The sequence below is a fragment of the Candoia aspera genome, chromosome 4 (genome assembly GCF_035149785.1).
Source record: "Candoia aspera isolate rCanAsp1 chromosome 4, rCanAsp1.hap2, whole genome shotgun sequence".
Lineage (NCBI taxonomy): Eukaryota > Metazoa > Chordata > Lepidosauria > Squamata > Boidae > Candoia > Candoia aspera.
Window position 1 is genome coordinate 41,193,365 of NC_086156.1, and position 21,753 is coordinate 41,215,117.

General features: G+C 36.0%; 1 protein-coding gene across 1 annotated transcript; it reads right to left on the reverse strand.

Moving 5' to 3' along the window:
- Positions 1–443: 443 nt before the first annotated feature.
- On the reverse strand, positions 444–21,015 carry AZI2 (5-azacytidine induced 2). Its single transcript, XM_063303917.1, has 8 exons — positions 20,748–21,015; positions 16,628–16,857; positions 16,212–16,337; positions 15,335–15,434; positions 12,815–12,963; positions 9,742–9,803; positions 3,722–3,843; positions 444–2,551 (listed from the first exon to the last, which is right to left on the reverse strand). The coding sequence occupies exons 2-8, from the start codon at positions 16,850–16,852 to the stop codon at positions 2,190–2,192; spliced, it is 1,146 nt and encodes a 381-aa protein (XP_063159987.1). The 5' UTR covers positions 16,853–16,857; positions 20,748–21,015; the 3' UTR covers positions 444–2,189.
- Positions 21,016–21,753: the final 738 nt, after the last annotated feature.

Consider the following 21,753-nt stretch of genomic DNA (forward strand, 5'->3'; position numbering starts at 1 on the left):
CAGATCAAAACAATAGTTTATTCTCTATGAATTGGCCATCTAACATTACCTTTCACTGAAGTTAAGAAAATCACATTAACATAGGCCCCCAAAGTTTTTGTATCAATGAAGGTTAAGAGACTAAAATGTTATTTCAGTGTATCAAGGCAGCTCATAAAAGACAACAGCCCTGATTAGAAATGGTTCACCCAGATCTTTGATATTTAGTACTTGGAGTTTTTCTTTTTTCTTTCTTTTTTGCTTCCTTTTCCATTTCTAGCGTATCCTACTTTGATCTCCTTAAAGAGAAAATCAGGATATAAATTTTAAGATTGTATTAATTAAGATATATAAATTAAATAATCATTTGAAATAATCAGTTTGCTCAGATTTAGTATTATAATTAGTGTAAGTGAACATATAGCTCACAGCATTCAAAATAAAAAAAATGCTACCAATTTGCATAAAATCGTTTCAAACAAAAATAATTTATTTAAAAATATGACTATCTTCAATACATTGTTGAAAACATGAAGCAGCTTGCCATGTTGGGCAATGGTACTTATTCAAGGATCCAGAATCCAGAAAAAGCAGCCCTGAGAAACATCAGAGCTATGAAGCCACAGGAGAAATGGCTACTGCTGCTTTGTTATTACACAGGTAGTTGGTTCTATCAGCTAAAGTCAGTGGCTTAGATTTATTATATGCATATTGGGTTTTGTTCTATTACTCTTCAGAAGGATTGCACTCCCTTGAGTCAGCTATGTTCATTGGTCAGAATAAATTCCTGCATCTGACACCATTTCCATTAATCACATACAAGCTAGGATATGTGACAAGAGATTAAAAAAAAAATCTAATGAACATTATTTATGTGTGCCATTCACCAACACAGGAGAAAACATTCTTTCATCTCCCTCCACAGATTATATTCTCTTTAGTAATGATAGGGTAGAAAGCACCAGTACTGAATTATACAAAATGCAATGCAAAGGAAGGGAAGATAACACTGATATGGTTGTGCTGCTCATCTACACAACCACATGGGGAGTTTTTCTTTCAGAAACATGCAATTATTTCTTCCACTATAGATTTTACTTTTCTCTATTCATGTTTCACATACAAGTTCAGAAACAAATGGGAAATGGCAAAATACATGAATTTGTACATGTGGGAATGATCAAATGAGATTTGGGCACTGAACTAAGCAAAACTTGCAGCTGGTCCATCATTATATTGTCAGGTCCCCATCAACCGTTTTTTTTTTCCTCTCCTTTCTCTGCATCTTAAAGGCCAAGCACAAAAACCTACTGCTGGAAATCTGCCCAATCATATGCTGGTAAAAGCATCTCTACTGCTTGAAGTAGCTCAACAGAGATTTACTGCTAATAAAATGGGACATAAAATTATTTCGCTGCTGTTAAACGATCAACTTACCCATGTATGCAGTATTTTGGATAAAATACATCTTCTTTAGTATAGGATATCAGCTATGTGGTACCACAGAAAAATTACATTATTTGGAATATTACAGATCTTCCTGCTTGTATTAAGGTGCCTGGACATTTCACATCAAAACAGTCTCTACATTTTGGTTAGGAAATCCCCAATACAGAGAACAGTAAGTACATGATGTTACTAATCAATTGTGAAGTGATGAAATATTTTTACTGTAGCATTTAGAAACTTTTCCATTTTCTATTATTTCAAATTCATCACCATAAGGGTAATGAGGATGAACAGTTGAGAAAAGGAGAATGAAAGTAATGACTACGCAATTTATTTGCTCCTTTTCAGCATATATCACCCATTAATAAAAAGCCAGTGACTGCTTCAGAGTTGAATATATTATTTACCTGAGAAGCTTAAATCGAAGACTTGTCCAAAAAATAAGTCATTCTCATAGCTTATAAAAATTTTAAGAAAACATACTTCAGGGCGATATTATTCACACCACGTGCTACTTTTGTTTTACTCCACAGCTTAATACTTGAGAAATCTGCCAATGTGCAATCAGAAAGCTGAGGACAGTCTCCTATATAGTAGGCCATTCATCAAATCAAATTCCTTTGGATTTCACTGGATTTCAAGTTTAGGTAACAGGGAAGAGTCACATCCAACTTAGAAATTCATCCTACTCCTCCCCCCTTTACTTATTTTCTACTAAAACGTATAAGACCTTGTTCAGAACTAAGTTCCTCCTACTTTTCCTAGCTCTTATGCAAGCAGTTTTGGTTATACTGATCCAAGTTGTTTCCTGGAAAGTTTAAGTGAGTCACTCTGTTTTTCATTTCCCAAAACACTGTCTCACTCGGTTTTGGAGGGCTTGGAAATACCCAAGAATTATCTTCCAGAGAGTTTTTTCCATAGGAGTTATGTTCCACAAATGGAGAGTCACATACAGAGCTAAGTTTCTCATTAGTACATGGTGAGGAAGATGCAAGATTACTGAAAACATCATCACTGGTTGGAAATAGTCTATTTTTGCACATTGCTCCAGAAGCACCTAAGTGGAGATTGGTAGCGTCCCTTTCAAGGTCTTGAATACACTGAACAGAGGTATAGGATGGCACTGTGGAAAGAATCAAGTATTTTAATTCTTCTGCTAACATGAGTCATTTACACTTAATACAGTTCAGACATTAACAGCACCCTACCAGATGTCTGTTCCTCCAATTACAGACTCATCTCTTCCTGCTGTGGATTGTGGAAAGTCTGTTGGATTGTGGAAAGTCTGTTCTTCCTTTGATCAGTTCTCATATTTATTCCTACATAACCTATACCCTATGGGCTAAACCAGCATGGATGGCTTTTTTAACTTTTGACATACCAAGAAGTAATAAGAGCTAACCCTTTCTTCCCAACCCTACTTTTAACTCCTAACTCTGTGCTTCCTTAAAATAAGCAGCCTCAGGGAGAATTTCCCAACAAAGTATATGAGATAACACAGGCAAGAGAGGTTTTGGCCCTGTGCGTTCCTTTAAACTCATTTTAAAGTGCAACTTCCATCTGCACTTTATAATCACATCATCCTGGGTCAAGTAAACATACATGTATGTAAATATACATTCCATTCGCACAGAAACAGACGACAAGTTCAAGTCATCTTCTGTTCAAGTGCTTCTCAATGTTGGAAGAAAGTCCACTACTTAAGAATTTAGAAGGGTGCAAGAAATTTCATGAGCAGTCAAGCATTTTCCATTTAAAAAACAAGTATGGAATTTAATTATCAAAATAACTTTCTCTGTAGAAATGTTATTGTATATAAAGTGAAGCTTAAGATGAATGAGTTATACTAGTAAAAAGTTAATACCAACAAAACATAGATTTTTCTTTTTATATTCTTAAAAAGTCACTATTTGTGGAAGGATACATCTGAAAACTGAAGAGTTCTTTGGTTCTTTTTAAAATATAAAATAGTGGCAGTAAAAGGTCAAATACAACTAAACTTAACACCTCAGCCTTGTACAAATAAACAACACCTGATTGAGGGGAAAAGCCACAAGAGAAGAGAACTCAGTGTAAAAAAGAAAGCCCCATCAGCAACACCTTTATGTGTGAAGTTGACCAGTTAGAGAAAGAAGTCAATAAAGAAAATAGGGAGGTTGGAATTACTATAAAAAAGATTTACCAGTCTAAATTGATGCAATTCAGTTAAGATACAGTAACAAGCTGCATTTCAAAATAATGTAAGATAGGGTCTGTGCCATGTTTTCAGATTTTTGTGCAAACCTGTACTTGCCTTTCTTAGTTGTAGATGGACTCACTTTCAGTTTCTTCAGCATTTCAGCTTGCACTTCAGTCACCAGATGCAAATTAGACATCTCCCTCTTCAGTTCCCAGTATACCTGCTGAATGTGTTCACTAAAAACAAATTTTGAAAGTTTAAACATTTAAGCCAGCTTGATACTTCTGGTAAGCCATTTGATTTACAGGACATTTCATAACAAAAGATGATGATTCAGAGAACTAGTGAAATGCTGCATACTTTGCTATTAAAAAAAATCCAGGACTAACTCCCTATTTTGTCCAGTATCCTGCTATATCAATATAAAAATATATTTTTGACTAGTTGGTTCAGCAAAGTACTTAGTGCTATGAGGCCTGAGATGAGGAATAAGCACAGCTGACTAAATCGGACAACTGCAGCATTTGAATGCAAGGAAAAATGTACGGTATTAATAATGGCTACCTCCTAGTGCTTATCAGCATCTTTTTAATGCGTTCAAGTTAGTTTAATGTCTAGTTAATTCTGTCTCCAGCATTGATGGCCCTCACTTAACAATTCCATTTTAAGATACACACACACACACTTTTATTTGCCTATTGCTTCACTGGACAATCTCAAGTTCTAAAATTATGGAGGAAAAATAATTTGCCACTCACCCTCCACCACCACTGGCCTCTGATGTACTAAGAAGGATCCATAAAGTATAGGACCTTTTCCTCTTTTTTTGGCTGAGTCAGACTTGACTTCTGGTGACTACATGGACAAGTCCATGCAGTTTTCTAAACAGCACTTCCAAAAATGGCTTGTCACTGCCTTGTTCCTATTGCTGAGAGGAATGACTGACCCAAGGTCACCCAGCTGGTTTCTAAATCTAAGCAGGTCTAACACTCAGATTTCCCTGCTCCTAGTCCAGCACCTTAACCACTAGACAAAAGTATACAAAGATATTTCCAATCCAACTTTCATCTCAACTAAGCATCAGAATGCTTAAAATATTTTCTTTCAGCCTTTCCCTAATTACAGTATATGGTAATACTACGTTGCAAGTCTAATTTATAGAGCTGCTGTAAGGGTTCCTGAAGTAATCTGTATAAAGAATGCAGCAATGGACTGAGCAATATACCAGTTAAGCTTCTTTTTTTTTTAATCAAGTTAAATATTTGACAAGGAAGGAAGAAATGAATAACTGACTAGAAGTAAGCCTGTTCAAAGTCAACTAGCTTTTAACAATTCTTGAGGCAAAGAATAGTCATTCCCTTTCATTAGAATGTCAAATGTCTTCTTCTGGAAGTAAAATGGAAACCAAGGAATCAGACAAGCTACCTATCAGGAAAGCCTGTGTCTGAGACTATGAACCAAGCCACGATTTTGTTAACTGTGGTTAAGCCAAAACTGAATAGCTTTAGATATCATGCAATCCCTCCTCAAATTGTGACCTGACGCGTGGGATAGCTACTGCAGTTAAAATAAGAGGATTGAAAAATGTGGACAGCTTAGAAGACTACTGCAGTTTATAATAATGGTTTTGAGTAGAAACACACTATGGGGTTAAATTCTATATTGCAGTATGGAAGGATAATTCACTCCCCATAAATGGCCTTCTCTTGCTATGCAACCATACATGCTTAGCTTTCATGTTCCTAGCCTTCTTGTAAGGCAGGAGGGTGTCTTTGTGATAAGGCCAGTGACTTCATAGATGAATCCAAAAGAACATTAGAGGGCTCTCATTCAAGGCTGACTGAATCCCTGAACAGGAGCATTTCCTCTTAAAGGGTGGGAATACACCTGAAAATGCTACGACGTTACTTGGAGTGAAATAATATTTAGCTTATCCAGAAATTTTGTTGTTTATTCATTTAGTCACTTCCGACTCTTCGTAACTTCATGGACCAGCCCACACCAGAGCTTCCTGTCGGTCGTCAGGAATACCAATTCTTGTATTTCTAATGGGGAATTATCATATCTTTCCTACCACACCTGCAGAGTATCTGCATCTCAGAAAACATCTGGTCAACTCATCACTGGGAACATTTGGCAAACATTCCCCTAGTCTGTTGATGTGAAGGATTAGGCATAGATTAAGACAGCAGTTTATAGACAAAAAGCGAGTACTGTATATTTTCAGTTACAAAATCTTCCTGCCAGTGTGGCATTCAGTGCATGGAACTGCTAGCTTTTATAACTTTCAAGATCTACTTAAATAATTTTTTACTAAAGGAATAGCCAATGTTTTTGGCCAATGGCTGCAGGTAGTATTTTAAGAGGAGATTTTTAACAAAATGTCTGCCACTGTGGACATGGCCAGCCACAAAACAGCCATTTATCAAAAGGCAAACTGACAAACTTGCTTCCTGCTAAGGTTCTAGCTGTCAGCAAACCTATCTCCTGGCTTGTCTTCTTTTCTGGACAGGTAAACATATAGTATTCCCAAATATCTTTATATACCATTTTTATTTTCTAACAAAGCCAATAGAACTAAGTAGAATCCAGAACATTATTTTAAATAAAGATTATTTTTAAAAGAAGAAAAAATAATGTAAGATGACAAAGGAGAAACCATAGGTACATAGGGATTAGGATAGAAAAATTAATTCTACAGAGGTTCCATTAGGGTAAAATTTCTAATATTAGCTAAAACAATTGAGATAATTATTTCTTAATTATAACATCTTAAATAAGTCTTTCTTTGCATTTAGTGTGGATCCTTCCAACCTTTTAGGCCTACATCATCTCTAATATGCCTAGAAAGAGATTACTAGGCAGGGAAAGCATTATACGTAGTGTTCAGCTAGAATCCACAGTAAGTATTTTCTTTCATTATTAATGTTATTTTTTTTCAAGAGGTCACTTCCCTATAAAGTTATTTTACTGTTATTTCCTTTTCTTCAGTGGTGTTTTAGGAGCTTGATATGAAAGGTAGGAGCCTTTGTTTGAAATGACTCCTCTAACTATGACAAAAGCAAAGCTACATACATTGTGAATCACATCAAAATAATTATTTTGACCCAATACAATGTTACAACATATCTACACAAGAGTGTATAATATTGTTAAGCTAAAAATTCATAGTCACATACTTTCACATCACTGAGAAGTGAAAAAGAATTTACAAAAATATTAGCAGGTGAATATTGACATCCACATTAAATCAAAGGGTACTTGCTGAAACAAACATTTCAAACAAGTTCCTTTAGGTGTGAAAAAAGCTGCAGACTTGTTTTCACAGGTGATATGAATTATAGCTGGTTTTACAATACAAAATCTGTACATGCTAATTTGCATAAAGGGCTAATACAGACCAGATGTTTTAGAAAAAAACACTTTCTCAATTCACTTTCTAATAGTGATGGATTGATAGCATCACTTACCAAATACCTATTTGGAGGGGAGGGAGTGAAAGCATGAACACTGGCCAACTAATTAAATAACTAAGATTAAGGGACAATGTAAGTGAGATAGCAATAGGATGGAAACCAAATAAACTTTTACATGTCCACCTCCTTGCTTTTTTATTAATGCAAATCACAAATAAAATAATTTATTGTAATCAGGTCCTATTCCTCCCTCAAGTGGGAAACAAGGAAAATGCATTTGTGAAAACATATCCATTAAACCGTTACATTGCTTGTTGCCTTTTTTAGGTCAGTGGCATTTTCTTGCTTAACTTCCAGTTGCATAAATAATGTTTTGAAGAAAGGACCAGTGACTGGATTCCATCTCTATTTGTTCTCTATTCAACCTACAATGTTGTAGACTTAACTGCCCCACATCTTCCTTATTAAGAGCAATATACTAGCAGTAGATAGGTTTGTTCTACTTCGTCACCATGCTGATTTCTGTTGTGGTTTCATCTAGTCTTACAAGGAATATTATACATGCAGCTGCTAATGCCAAGAAGTAAGTACGGCCAAGAAGCAGTTTCCTACAGCATTCTGAAAAAGGCAGTGGGTGAACAAAATGCACCTCTAGGGCTGCATCTGGCATCAAAGTGCATTATTTTTGCAAACTTTGGAGCCCCCGCTGATTTCAACTGCCAAAAATAATTTTGAAGCAAGAATAGTATTATAATTGCTGAGAGAGAGAGAGAGAGAGAGAGAGAGAGAATGAGAATGAACAATCTTGGCTTTGTTCACATGTGTAAGGTATATGTCTAATTGTAATGGGTCTGCTTTTACCACAGATCGATTATTTATTATTAAATTTGTATGCTGCCCAACTCCCAACCACTATGGGCAGCTCACAGTAAAAATGTTTTTTTTTTAAGATATCATGAGAAACAAAAAGAAGGAATAAAATAATTCCATGTCCAACCCTATTTTCGTTATTAAAATCTTACGTAGGGCAGCTTAATAATTCAGCAGAGGTAATGGCTGTGAGATAAAGTGTTCATATTTTTTATATGAAGCAGCATCTTAAGTAGGCTTCCATCAGATCAGGAAAAGAAAAGAAAAGCAAGACCTACTCACTTCTGTCAAGAAGCTAGATTCTTCAGACAGGCTTTTCGCCAAAAGCCATCCATTAGACTGTAGCAGAATTTGCCATTTGACTCCATTTCAGCTGTCATGCTTACCAGTGTCAACAGCAAACTCCAATGTCAAAGTGATATGTGCACAGTGATGTCATCATACAAGTATGTAAGTTGTGGCATTTGTGTGATGACGTTGTTATGCATGATTCACTATTGGCCATGATTAAGATCCATATAAAAGTTGAGAATTATTTTTTTTAAGTGATATACATCTCAGCTGTAAAACCAAAAGGAGTGATTATCTTTTTACTCACCTGAGAATCACTTTTCAACTAAAACACAACCTATAAGCATTTTAAATACAGTAAATACATTACTCCAATATGTCTCAAGCTAGACACCATTACTATTTGTTATCTGAATTAGGACCTGAATTTCATGGGCCTCAATCAATCAGCACTTAGATAGGGAAGATAAGTTAACTGCTAATAACTTTCCAAAATACACTTTTCTTTAGCTTGATTATTTTTTAGGTTTTTTTATCCCTCTTTTATTATTTTTGTAAATAAGGCAGGGAACATACCTAATACTCCTTCCTCCTCCTATTTTCCCCACAATAACAACCCTGTGCAGTGAGTTGGGCTGAGATAGCATGACTGGCCCAAAGTGATATACTTATTTACATACACAGCTTGCTTACTTATCTATTCAAAAATACTTCTAGTTCAGCTTTTCACTCACAAGAATAAAAGCACTGCATTAGATGCAGATTTTGTCGTATTTAGAATCGACCTACTGAAATCAAGAAATAATTCAGTCAAATTCTAAATGTAAATCTAGATCAATCTATTCCAATATTCTCAATAAAATAGAACACATAGCACCAGTTAATAAACAGCCAAGTAACTTACAGAATCCCAATAATCAGGGTATTAGAAATTATTTTACTTCCAAAATGTCCTCAAACTTAAGACAAATCAAGCAAAGCATTTTTCACATCATTTAGAGAAATATTTCCCAAGCTGTTTACATGTGTTGGGCTACAATTATCAAAATTCCCAACCACTGTAGCCAAGGGAATGTGCCCAACATATTAGAAAGCAAAGGCTGGGAAAGGCTAATTTTAAAAACTGAGTGGAACATGCCTTCAGAAGGAAAGATCTGCCCCATCTTATATAATCATTCACTGAAATTTCTGAGAGAAGAGAAATAAAGTTACTTGTTATAATAACTGACCTATTTGAATAAATAGATTGATATAGGAAAAGGCAGTACTTAAAGTAATTAGTTTCTCTGTCGCATAAAGAGATCAAAATCAACACCTGAAAACCAAGTGAAAACCAATAAATGATTGAGTATCAGAGTACAGTGTCCTATGCAGCCTGCTCTGCATTTTGGACCAATTGTCAATTCTGTATGTTTGGCAAAGACAGCCATATACTGAGTAAACTTAAGATGCACTTCTTAGATGACACTAATTCTTATCCAAAATAATTAATTTTCTTGGACTTCAATGAATAGTCAAAGGGGCTCTGTTACAATGTATAAAAAATAAAAAGCATACCTATGAATATTTTGCAGATGGACAAATTCTCCATTTGTTAAATTGTCTTCTTGGGATTCAACCTGTAAAGAAGCCAAAACAAGAGATCCTACTGGCTTTTTTAAGAAAGAAAAGCTTTTATGCAAGACATTCAGGACATGGTAGAAAACATGAGGTCTAAAATGTACCATCTGTTTGGGAATGTCGTGGATGAAACTAACAACGACAGAAATGTCTCTTCTAAGAGTGAGACTGGGGCTTCTGTTGAAATGCTGGATGAAGATCGGATAGTCAAGTTGAAGAAATTAAAAGGAGAGATCGAGTTGCAAGCCATAAGTGAAACTGATCTTCTGATGGAACTCCATGGAAAAGAAGGGGTTATTGTGTATGGGAGGTCTCCTGAAGAGAAGTCAGAGTTTTTAAGGGGGGCAGTTGGGCTCTTCGATTTTTTAAAGAAAAAAGCTCCAGGCACATTGTGGGGATATGTAAATCCTCTGGTTTATTTTGAAGTGGGATAAGGGTTTAAGAATATTTATCTGGATTGCTTTTAGAGTTTGGCTGATTTCATTTATCTTTAACGATTTGGATTAAGATGATTAAGGTATAATGAAATAATAAATGTCTGGTTTTGGGTTTAATATGATTAAGATTATTAAAATTGTATTATCAAGTACAATGGCAGAAAATTTATGTTTTTTAGTTTGATTTTTATTATAGGAGACAGGAATGCATAGAACAGTAGAAGGAAGGAAATAATTAAATAAATGTTATCTTTGGGGGGAGTTGATTAGGTGGTTTATATTTTTTCTTTTCTTTTAATATAAGGGGAGGGAGCAACTGTATTTAGTTATTTTTATAATGTGCCAATGGAATAATTTATAGAAATAATTTGATTTTGGTTTAATATAGAGTAAGGGATTGAGTATGGAAAATTGTTGTATATCCTTGCTGTTAATAGTCAGGAGTCACCTCTTTTTGTAATTCTGAAAAAAATTCTCTTGTGTTTCTATACTTCTTTAGTTTTTTTTCTTTCTTTGTAGTTTTTTGTTTTTCTGTAGCTTTTATCTTTGCTTGAAACTTAATTAAAATCTTATAAAAAAGAAAGAAAAGATGAGCCTCACTTGGACAAAGAAAAAAAATAACCCTTTTCAAGACAAATACAAAGACTGTTCAGCTAGCAACAGAAATAAAATGTTTAGAATTTTTTATTTAAATTTACACAGCAGTTACTTTTATCTTGCCTTTCAGAATACAAATCCTATCAAACTGCCTTACAAACACCATCAACAATTATAAATACAATAGAATTTTTTTTTTTAAATAAGTGTAGGGATCCTTCCCACAGGGCAGTTGGAGACAGTAGTTCTATGTGGAATGGAGAGGAGAATCTGACTGGAGCAGGTTTCTGGGCTTTTGACATCCTAAATGTCTACATGAATTGGGATTTAATTTATCAATTTATCATGTTTGATTTTTCTATTTGATATACTGAACTCAGAATGCCACATTAATTATTACATATCGCATAAGCATCCACTGACTAAGAAGGGCAGATAAATTGTTTGGTTAAGGGAGGAAAAACAGGAAATCATAGTTAAAATTGCAATGTTATATCCACTGATTTGGAAATAATCCCTAGAAACAAACATTTGAACACCCATGCACTCTGGTGCACTCTGAGTATTTTACAAGTTAGATACAAATATATATTTTTAAAAAATTGTTTTTACTGGAATACTGATAAATATTTTGAAATATTACAATTGAGTAACATTTTCTTATCCTGTGTGTTAATGAATGCTCTGAAAGCATAACATTTTAAATATGCTTTCATATTTTATATCCAAGTCAGGGATGTTTGCCTGACTATATTATTCATTATGCATTTTTATAAAATAGTTCTTCCTGCAGAAACAATGTTTTGAAAAAAGAAATCTTTCCATTCTATTTTTCCCATGGCACAAGTTAACAGCATTTTCTATAATTCAGATGTCAACAAGTACAGTTCCCTAGGACCATATTCTTTTGGCCATATTAAAGTATACCAGGCTGACAGACCATGGCTGAATTCACACTTCATGTTAACCTAGGATTTTTTAACAATATTTTCTTGAATAAGCCATGGTTTTCTAGTTCATTCATAATACTAAGCCACATTGGAGAGCTTCACACATTATGCTAAGGCAAAAAAACCAAACCACAGAATGACTTAGTGAAATTATTATTTCATTTCTAATCCTTCCAGTAACTGGAATTCTCTGGGTTACTTAAATCAATTTTAAAACAATGTGTGTTTGGACCAAAGTATTTAGAAGAGTAACTTCTACATCTGTCCGATTTGCTCCTTCCACTGACAGCTTAAACATCATTGTACAATCAAGATTGCTTGGAATACCAGGATGAAAATCCTTAGGCTTTAAGTTTTCATTTGATATAATCATTGTGATTCTATGTATGTCAAGCTGCAATTTTGAAGTCATACCTAATTTTAGAACTGAGAATTTCCTGAAAAGGAAGAGCATGACAAATTAAAAAAACCCACAAGTAAAAAAATGAAACTTAGTGTCTTCTGAGAAACACATGGAATAAAGGCTTTGAATTGAGTAGTCCTACTGTAATCAATAGGATTCACAAATAAGTGTCATTAATTTCATAGTTCAACAAATTTTAAGCAGCAGATTGCAAAACGTTTTATCACTAAATCAAATTGAAGCTGCCCTTGGCATCTTGTGTTTATCACCACCTAGTGGAGTTCTCAAAATATGCAGTCTAATTTCACCTATGAGCAACAGTAAACTAAGGTACATTACTTAAACCTGCCAAAATAACAGTAACTGTAATCAGTTTATTACCTAAAGGAATAAAATGAACTAAAGGAACAAAGCCTGTTTTTGAAACTGTCTGGAAATGATATCTAAAGTCACTGAACATTTGAAAAACAAAAAATTAGAAGTCTCAATGAGCATTTGTGTAGTTTTCCAAAACCTAACTGTGTTGATTCCATTAAACTCAGAGGCAGAAATTGTGCATATCAACATTTAGCTTTACCCCTTTATGTACCCTCCTCAGAACAGAAATCATAATTCAGAAGTACCTTCCTTACAGATTTTTGCAATTCCTTCCTAAGATTGTTACATTCTTCCTTCAGTTTCTCCAAATCCAGCTCCAAACTGTGCACCTTCAGGTCATTGTTCAGTTTGTCTATTTCCCAGTTAGATGGGTTAGAACTGAAACTCTTCATCACTGCAGGGAAACAAGACCTTTATTCCATCAGAATACAGTCCAATTACAGATGATGAAGAGGGAATCAAAACTCTCAATTCTCATAAATAATTCTGTCAGTACAGTGACAAATTGGAATCAAATCCTGCTTTTTTATATATAAAATCTTTACAAATGATCAAGTGAATATATTAATAAACCCTCAGCAAAGGAATATTTCATATAGAAATGTATATGTTCTCTGCTTTAATTAATAAACAGACATGAAATCTTTCCAAGCTTGCCCATACATTACCAGTTTAAAAAAAAAAATCAGGAAAGACTGAATATATTACTTTATACCATGGCAGTAAATGCATAAAATGCATATATTTACAATATAAAAATCAATGAGTTCTCAGTAACAATAATCTCAATCAGTGAATTTTTAACTGGGACGTAGAAAAAGAAAAGACTGACACAGCGAGTCTGTGGAATTATCCAAGAAAACTGCCATCCAATATTAAAGAATGTGTTTCAGTTGTGGAGGCCTGACATTAACAGCAACTGGATAACTGTGGCCACCTATTTTATTTATTTATTTATTTATTTATTTATACCAGGCTTATAGGCTGTTCCAATGAGCCAACTGACTCTGGGTAGGATACAACTCCCCAACAGGTAATTGCGATTAAACCAGTAAAACAAAATGATATAATAGCATAAAACTGAAAGACATAGAAGAAGAAAACCAGTTCACTTTTAGGAGTGATAGTTATAGCAAACCACCCCCATGGCTTGATGAAACAGCCAAGTTTTCACTAATTTCCTGGGGGGAAGGAGCTATTTCAATGTCAGAGGGATACTATTCCATAGGAAGAGGGTAACGACTGAGAAGTCATGCTTTCATAGCCCATGAAGATTGTAGTCTCTAACTGATGAAACACATGAAGAGCATGCCATACTAGATCTTATCAAACAGGCAGATATTGCTGGGAGAAGGCAGTCCTGTAGATACCCAGGCCCTGAACCACATAGGGCTTTAAAGGTGATGACCAACATTTTGAATGCAGCTGCTCAACTAGTTATGGGTACACCTTGTGGCACCCATGTAACACCTGGCAACCAGTGCAGCTCTCAGAGCAGAGGTGTTACATGGGTGCCACAAGGTGTACCCATAACTAGTTGAGCTGCTGCATTGTGGACCTGTTGTAGCTTCTGAATGTTGTTCAAGGGGAGTCTCATGTAGAGTTCATTGCAGTAGTCCAATCAACAAGTGACTAAGGCATGAATGACAGTCAGTAATGTCTCCCCTTCCAGGAAAGGTAGCAACTGGCACTAGATGGAGTTATGCAAAAGTCCTCTAGGCCGCAACTACCACTTGCACCTCAAGCAGGAACTGTGAGTCCAAGAGGACCCCCAAGTTATTCAGGGAGTGCAAACTTGTCCACCACTAACAATGGAATCTCACAGAAATAATAGGTCTTCAAACTCAAAGCCACTCCATCTTGCTGGGATTTTATCTTAGCCTGTTCCTCTCTACCCAGACCTGGACAGCCTCCAAGCACTTCAACAACTTCACTTACTCAGCCAGGAGTCAAGATGTAAAGTTGCGTATCATCAGGATACTATTATATGTATATGTTTGTCTGTTGTTATATCAGCAGTAAGCAATAAGGACTTTTCAGTTAAGTCTAGAAAAAAATATGTGCCCCCTTGAGAGGGAAGTAGCCCCATCTACTTTAAAAGCAAATATATAATTGCTACTGAAAAGTTTTTTCCACAGATCTTTTTATCAGCCAGTTTTTCTTCTAAGGCACAGTATTTGAACCAGTACTTTCCTATACAATTCCAAATACTATTGTATAAACAAGAATTGCTACATTCATTTTAAGCAGCCTTAAGATTCAGATTTGGCACTGACCCTGTCCTAATCAAGACAACAAAGAGTGATTTCCAGAACTGTTAGTGGCTTTGGATAGTATTAACCAGGGTACTCTTCAGCACAGGATCTCTAGATTGGGTCCTGGAGGCATTGTTCTTCGATAATTTAATTCTTATTTTGACAACCAAGTTCAGAAGAAGGTGCTGGGGGAATAGTGACTTAATTCCCTGAAATCACTTTACTTTGCCCTCTTCTGAGTTTCTGATAGCAACATGAAACTTCTGAATGAAGCTATCAAAAGGTTTGGGGCAAAGCATCATCAATTAGAAAAGAGCAAAATGTTTCAAGATCAAAACAGCCTGTTCAGACATCAGAATAGTCTATGACAAGATTGGAATGTGATACCACACCAGTAATAACAACACCCAGGTTACATAAACTAAATATATTAGCTTTAAAAAAAGGATCACAGGTCACAGTGCTAGGCATACATGGTTGCTGCTATACACTCAGATAAACAAAGTGCACCTTGTTGAGTTTCCACTTCTGTTCTTAGTTGTAAGAGTTCCACTTCTTTAGACTGCAACTGCTCATTCAAGATTTTCATGGATTCTGTGTTCTCTTTCATCTAATTTGAGAAATACAGAAACTGTCAGGGCTTTATCTGTCATTATTCTAGCTGAGTCTAACAGATCAATTGGTTCTTCATAAAGATGTGGCCAAATTGTCATGCTTTTACTGTTTCAAAAGCACTACCAGTTTAAAAAAATGGTGAGTACTCTATGCACTATGAAAATATTGTTTTGCTTTTAGAGGGCAGAAGAAAAATCTTGTGGATATTAAGTAATACATCAAGCTGAACTCAGCTAGCTGGCATGCTTTCCAAATGGATCCCAGCTTTTTATTCAATCTATTTTTCATCTTGCAAAGTTTCTGCACTCTAAATTCTGAAAAATATATTGTCATTTGTACTGAATCACTTGAGAGCTTCCACAACCTATACTTTTATGTGAACCTCGCTTTTATTCCTTCAAACAGCAAATTCAGGCATTTAATACCAGAACAATTAGGAGCCAAGTAGGATCACTGAAAAAAAGAGGAAAATATCAATGAAGTTGGATGAATCCCAACATATGCAGAAATTCAAAACCTTTAAAAATCCAGGAATTATCCAAGCCACACATAAGTATTTCTCAGTCTAGTTCCTTCGATCTTGAAAAAGGAGCCACATTCATGTTAAACCCATATATGGAAATGAACATGAAGTCAGTGTTTACCTTTTGCTAGATCATATTCAGTGTCTTCAGTGATTAAAACTTAACTTGCTCCATAACATTAAAATATTTTTTCTACATTGAATTTATGCAGCATTTCTGTTTTCTTTTATGCTATTTCAAAAACATACCATTTTATCCAATTGACTTTTCAAATTATCTCGTTCAATACAAGCCTCCCGATATGCTTGATAAGCTTTGTTAACTTGCTCACGGCCCACAGAGCTTGTTGCTTCTTCCGGATGAGATCCAAGAAGCTAAAAGATTACAGCAAGATGTGGCTTAATCATTATTCAAATACTTTCAAATAAGTGTTTAATGTTAAACCAAACGAATTAACTTAGTCACAGTATTTTATAGCCAGGAGTATCAGGTAATGACTTCCAAGTATTGAAACCAAACTGCCTCACAGATGCTTAATTACTCTACCCATTACTTAAGACACAAGCTAGTTTTTAAAAAATCATAACTTATTAACATTTATAATACTGAATGATATCATAACCTTCAAAGGAAAAAATATACTGCATTGCTAAAAAATACTTGCCTTTTCTTCTAACAATCTTACTCTTTTCTTTAAGAGAGAATTTTCCCTTTCTGTCTCTTTCAGACGTTTTTTGATATCTTCGTAAGCAGTGACAAGGGCAAAATGGGAAGCAACAGATTCTTCTCCTGAAAACACTGGAATAGGAAACTGTCCATCTCGTCTCTGATGTGTGTCTGCTTTTTCATGGTTCAGGATATCAATGTCATCTTCAGCTAATTCTTCCATGATAACTAGATAAAAAAAGTAATATTGTTAAGTATCCAATAATCTATCTAAAACATTTAAAGTACTTAAAACATGGGTATCCATTAGATTTTTGCAATTCTGGCAAGATATTGGGCTATATCCAATCCTATTTGAATTGTCTTCCATAGAACAACAGGATTTCCTCTTAATCTTCTGCCTTTCTTGCTACTCACCCTCCCACCATCTGCTCTGGCAGGCCTCCCTGCAGGGAGAAGAATTGGAAGTGAGTAGAGTATGCACAGGGAAAGAGATAAATCTGTTCTTTGCATGCATGCCATTCTTTTAAAGTATAGATGCAACTGGACCTAAGCAACTTTTCAAAAAGCTGTTTTTCCTAAAATTTCTACTTAGAGAAGGCTATTTGGAAAGGAACAGCATAACTTGGACTCATGGCATATCAATGTTCTGTTGAACTTTTATTTTCAGACAGTATGTTTATTTATCATCTCATTTTCACATTTCAGTATATTTTATCCCATATTTTCACTATAAGTATCTTATTAACTAGAAAGATCATTCTGAAGGCAAAACAATGCCCTCACAGAAGATTAAAAAGAAAAAAAAATCATTTGCCTCTATTATCCTGTTTTCAGCAAATCTAAGATGACTGTCCCACTTTAAAGATAAATTATTTTGGGAGAAAATTTAGATTTCATTTCAGGGAAATGTAACAGCAATATAAAAATAGAACTGAAATATAAAAGCAAATAATTAAATATCCCAAAGGTTTAAAAAATGCAAAACATATAACTAGAACATATGAAGTAAAATCTCTACTCAACAAAAAAAGTCCACTTAAAAGCTAGCCTCAGTAAAAGTGCCATCACAAAAATAACAAAAATGGGGATGGTTCAGCCTGCTTTAACAGGAGTACCAGATAGTGGCATTTCATCCAAAGCTTTCAAGTAGGGATTCACAATAATTGCTGACATTTTTCCCTTTGAGCAAGTTATATCCATTTCAGTTTAGCATGAATTTTTGTCTTAAATTTTAGATATATTAATGTTAGCGTTCAGAGAAGAAATAGCCAAGGAAATTTTCTTGATGCAACTTCCATTTTATTTATTTATTAGATTTATATCCTTGCTTCCCCTAGCAGTTCAAGGCAGCATACATAGCACTCCTTTCTCCCCAACAGGTGGGCTGAGAGAGAAAGCAACTGGCCCAGAGTCACTCAGTAAGCCCTTCCACGGCTCGGATGGACTTGAACACGGGTGTCCGCTGTCTTATCCCAACACCTTAATCACTAAATCATTCTGGTTCTTTTGGTGATGACCACATAATTAACTGTATATAGCTCCTTCAGAAACACTACCTAACTTCTTTCATGAATACGCAGTTAATTGGGACAGCTGCTGAAGACTCAGACTTTGTGAAGACCATTTATAAAAATGAATATTATGGGAACCTAAAACTTTCAGACAAAAGATACAAGTCAAAGTGCTGTGTTAGAAAATACTTTTTTTAGTATTTTCAATTTTTTTTAGAAAGAGATTCTACATAAAGAAACATTTAAACTTGAACTGTGACAGGAGGGCCAGAGACCTGGGGTGTGGGTAGAGGGAAGTAGGGAACAAGCATTTTCAAATTTTTACAGAAAGATGTAAACTTGTTACAACTTTCTACTATTAATCATGCTTTCTTAAGAATTTGTCTTTATGTAGTACCAGAATGTAATCTAACTTTTAAATAACCTTTTCCATTCCCTCCAGCCTTTTTGAAAAGTACAATACATTAATTACTTTAAAGTTATTCCAGCTTTAAGTGAGAAGGGACTTCCATTTTGGTTTCTAACTCTGTTGTTAGAAATCAAAGGAAGAGACATAGATGAGCACATGGAATACACAGCCTCAAAAACCATCCCAGTGACTCCTGAGCCTTCATAAGTGACAGTGGAACTGAAAAGAACCAAAGTTGGATTTAAAATATTTAAAAAGTAATTAGGTATGGGCAGGAGCCAAGAAAGTTGTCTTAACTCATTAAAAGAACAAATCTCAGAATAACACCTATGTTGAATAACATAAGCATTACTGTGAGGTAGCAACTTCTTAAAATCAAGCCTTGGGTATTCCCACACCTCTAGCTTTCAATTCCACTCTTGCTTACCATATATTGTCACCTATTCTGGTTTCCTTCATACCAAAAGTTAAAAGGCAGAAAGCCATTCCCTTTTGTCAAATACAAGCAGTTCTCGTTTAGCAACCACAATTGGGACTGGCAACTCAGTTGTTAGGCATAGTGGTCGCTAAGTGAAACTGCAACTGTGCTTAAGATCTTACTTCAGCTTTCCTTTGCTTTATAGACCTGCGAAGGTTGTAAATGTGAGGATTGGTCAGAAAATTACTTTTTCATCACCACTGTAACTGTGAACAGTCACTAAATGAGGCAGTTGCTAAACAAGGACTACCTGTATTCCAAACAGTACTTATCTCAACCTACAATTTATTCTGCAAAGCTGTTCATGAACAGTGCTGACAGTTTCTTGCATCCGTTGTTTGAAATGTACGTTGCTATTGGTTATGTTTTAGAAAGTACAAGATGACATGTTATCTGGTCTGATTATCCCTGATAACTTCCATCTATGAATCATCCTTCCTTCATTTGAAATGCTGTCAGATAGATATTTTTCATTCTGCTTCATTTCTCTTCATTCTTTCATTAACAATCCAATTCACGTAACAAAGAATCAGTTCCAAATATATGCAAGGACATTTGTCACCTCTGCGCACCATTTCAAAAATGAAAGTTCCAGGTGTTCACAGAGATGTTTCTAGGGAAAGTTTATTTATAAACCAAATTTATAGGCTGCTCAACTCATAACTACTCTGGAGCCAGTTTGGTCTAGTGGTTAAAGTGCTGGCCTAGAAACCAGGAGGCTGTGAATTCTAGTCCCGCCTTAGGCATGAAAGCCCAGGGCCGCAACTAGGGTCTGTGTCACCCGGGGCAAACATGGAATCCATGCCCATTTTGGTGCCCCCCCCAGTGCAGTGCCTGGGGCACATGCCCCGCTTGCCCCCCCAGTTGCAGCCCTGTAAAAGCCGGCTGGGTGACCTTGGTCCATTCACTCTCTCTCAGCCCAACCCACCTCACAGGGTTGCTGTTGTGGGGAAAATAGGAGAAGGAAGGAGTATTAGGTATATTCATTGCCTTGAGTTATTTATAAAAATAATAAAGGCTATAAAAATTAAATAAAATAAAAAAATAAATAATAAATACTCTAGGCAGCTATAAATTTGATTTGTAAATAAATAAAGTTTTAGAAAAGCCAAATTCTCAAAAATAAAGTAGGGAAAAGGAATATGTGCTTGGCCTTTAGTACTTTGTGTAACTGAATAATTGTCCAGACAAAATAAAATCCCTCATTTCTGAAAAATGACATATTAGTCAGTTAGGCTGTTGTTTTCCACATAAAGGAAAATTGCAATCTTACACACATATACACGGCAGCAACACTTGCTAAACACAATAGGACTCAGTTCACATAATATGTTTACCTAGATCAGATAAATACCCAGCAGAGGTATCTGCACAAAATGCCAAGGTTGGTTGTGTTGACCTTGGCTGTACCTTGGTGCACACATAGACCTCTTGGTCAGTTTGTGGTTCAATAAATTCTGCAAAACCAATCAGTGGGTTAATTCAATAACCAGTGGTGGGAACACAGATACTAAGTAAACAAAGCACTGGTCTGCGCTGAGCTCTCCCATCCCGACTTGGGGGCACTATCTTCCTTTTGAGAAATAGGCCACGCGTCCCGTCAGGGGAGGACACATGGATGTTTTCCGTGGGAACTTGATGGACGCCCCTAGATGGGTGGGGTGGGAAGAGACGCCATCAACCAGGAGGGTAACGTGCTGCGGAATCGAAGCGTTACCTGCAGCCAGCAGCTCGCGGCAGAAGTGGGCGGGTCTCTTTCGTCTCCGTTCGCACCAGTTAACACGACAGGGCCGCTGCGGAGGAAAGCAGGAAAGGGAGGCCACTTTAGCTCAGGCTCCTCATCTTCTCCTCGCAGCCCAGGAGCGGCTGCAACTCAACCGGAGCCCCCCGCAGCCGCACGATTCTTTTCTTTCATCCTCCCTCAGACTCACCAGGAAGCTCCTCTGCCTTCCATCATCTCACGTGACGATAACGTGTACCGGCAATACCCTTCCACCTCAGCGGGGGAAATGGCCACCAGCAGCGAGGCATGCCGGGATTCGTAGTCTCCTCACTAATTTCGTGGTGGCGGTAGAAGCGAAACTCGCCCTGGCAATTCTCTCCTCGTGCAGTTCTGTTCCCGGCGTACAATGCGGGGAAGAAGAAGGATAGAAGGGGATTGTCCGTCCGTCCCGGCAGGTTTGTCAGAATGGTACGGAGCTACCTCATCTTCCCTCAGAGGAGAAAAAACTGCTGGCCATCGATTCCGTTTTCCCTCTTCGAAATAGCCGCTGATCTGTCGGTTCATATCATATGTATGAATTGTAGAGTAGTGTAATAACAGTATTCTCAGCATATCATATGTATGAATTATACAGTAGTGTAATAACAGTTTTTTGAGCACTGTGAACAAAAAACCAAAATGAAACCAATCAGAAGAAGCACCAACATGAGTATGTGAAAAAGGCCCTCAGCTGCTATAATCGCATGGATTAATCTAAAAAACAGGTGCAACTAAATTGACCGTGAAAGGGGGAAAACAACCAAAATTCATAGTGAGGCAATACCATTATTTAAAAGTTCTATAAAATATTTTCAAAGCTGATGACAATTGAACACTTGAGAGATTACAATATTTTGTCCAACTTTTGTTAGCCTATAAGGTACTGGCTTAAAATTGATATCAGTACAATTTTTACATAAGAGCCATTATATATAGCTACAATAATAAAAGTCAGTTTCTC